This window comes from Nicotiana sylvestris, chromosome 9, assembly GCF_000393655.2.
Source record: "Nicotiana sylvestris chromosome 9, ASM39365v2, whole genome shotgun sequence".
NCBI lineage: Eukaryota > Viridiplantae > Streptophyta > Magnoliopsida > Solanales > Solanaceae > Nicotiana > Nicotiana sylvestris.
In genome coordinates, this window is record NC_091065.1 from 141,272,942 (window position 1) to 141,274,471 (window position 1,530).

Sequence of the window (1,530 nt, forward strand, 5' to 3'; positions counted from 1 at the left end):
AAAGCCTTGGTTCCATGATATCAAGGAGTATTTGTCAAAGGGAGAATATCCGGAGTATGCAAACCACACTCAGAAACGCACACTCCGGAGATTGTCCAATCACTTCTTCTACAGCGGAGGAAACTTGTACAGGAGAACTCATGATTTGGGTCTGCTAATATGTGTCGATGCAAAGGAAGCTTCTAAGCTACTTGAGGATGTACATGCCGGGACTTGTGGCCAGCACATGAATGGTTTCGTTTTGGCTAAGAAGATACTTAGGGCCGATTACTTTTGGATGACCATGGAGACGGATTGCATTCAATATGTCCGCAAATGCTTTCAATGTCAAGTGCATGCCGATATGATAAAAGTGCCACCGAATGAGCTCAATGCAACAAGCTCACCTTGGCCATTCACCGCTTGGGGAATGGATGTTATTGGTCCGATTGATCCCACTGCTTCAAATGGACATAGGTTTATTCTGGTAGCCATTGATTACTTCAGGAAATGTGTAGAGGCTGCATCTTACATAGCTGTAACCAAGAAAAACGTCGCAGATTTTGTCAAAGATCGAATTGTTTGCCGATTCGGTGTTCCCAAATCCATTATTACTGATAATGCCGCCAATATCAACAGTGATTTGATGAAAGCTATGTGTGAAACTTTTAAAATCCAGCACAAGAATTCCACAACCTACATACCTCAGATGAATGGAGCCGTAGAAGCCGCCAACAAAAACATCAAGAAGATACTAAGGAAAATGGTAGAGAACCACAAACAATGGCATGAGAAGTTACGTTTTGATTTACTAGGATACCGTACCACGGTTCGCATATCAACCGGGACAACTCCCTACATGCTGGTTTATGGCACCGATGCTGTCACCCCAACCGAGGTGGAGATTCCTTCTTTAAAAATCATACAGGAAGCTGAACTTAGCGACGCAGAGTGGATAAGAAGTCGTTATGAACAATTAGCCCTTATCGACGGAAAGAGGATGAACGCGGTATGTCACGACCAACTTTATCAGAATAGAATGTCCAGAGCTTTCAACAAAAGGGTCAAACCAAGACAGTTCGCACCTGGGCAGCTAGTATTGAAGAAAATCTTCCCACATCAAGATGAAGCCAAAGGGAAATTCTCTCCCAACTGGCAAGGTCCGTACATGGTTCATAGGGTACTAATAGGAGGAACACTCATACTTGCAGAAATGGACGGAGAAGCCTGGCCAAAACCAATCAATTCAAAAGCTGTTAAGAGATACTGTGCTAGATTATTCACATTTCCTCATTTAATGTAATCGAACTACGCTTGACCTGATTCCCACTTAAGAGGGGATACGTAGGCAGCCTTATGTGTTCGGTCATATCATAATAAAATTTTCATTTCCCCTAAGATCAGAAACTGGGGCAGAATTTTGAGGAGGACCCTCAAAATTCCGGAGCAAGTCCAGCCAACGCCAGCGCATGCCAGAAATCAGAGATTGGTTAAGAAACTGGGGCAGAATTTTGAGAAGGATTCTCAAAATTCCGAAGAAGATTCAGCAAG

At 43.3% G+C, this 1,530-nt stretch overlaps 1 protein-coding gene across 1 annotated transcript; it reads left to right on the forward strand.

The window, feature by feature from the left end:
• Nucleotides 1-409: 409 nt before the first annotated feature.
• LOC138878331 (uncharacterized) lies at nt 410-1,282 on the forward strand. Its single transcript, XM_070157998.1, has 2 exons — nt 410-617; nt 795-1,282. The coding sequence occupies exons 1-2, from the start codon at nt 410-412 to the stop codon at nt 1,280-1,282; spliced, it is 696 nt and encodes a 231-aa protein (XP_070014099.1).
• Nucleotides 1,283-1,530: the final 248 nt, after the last annotated feature.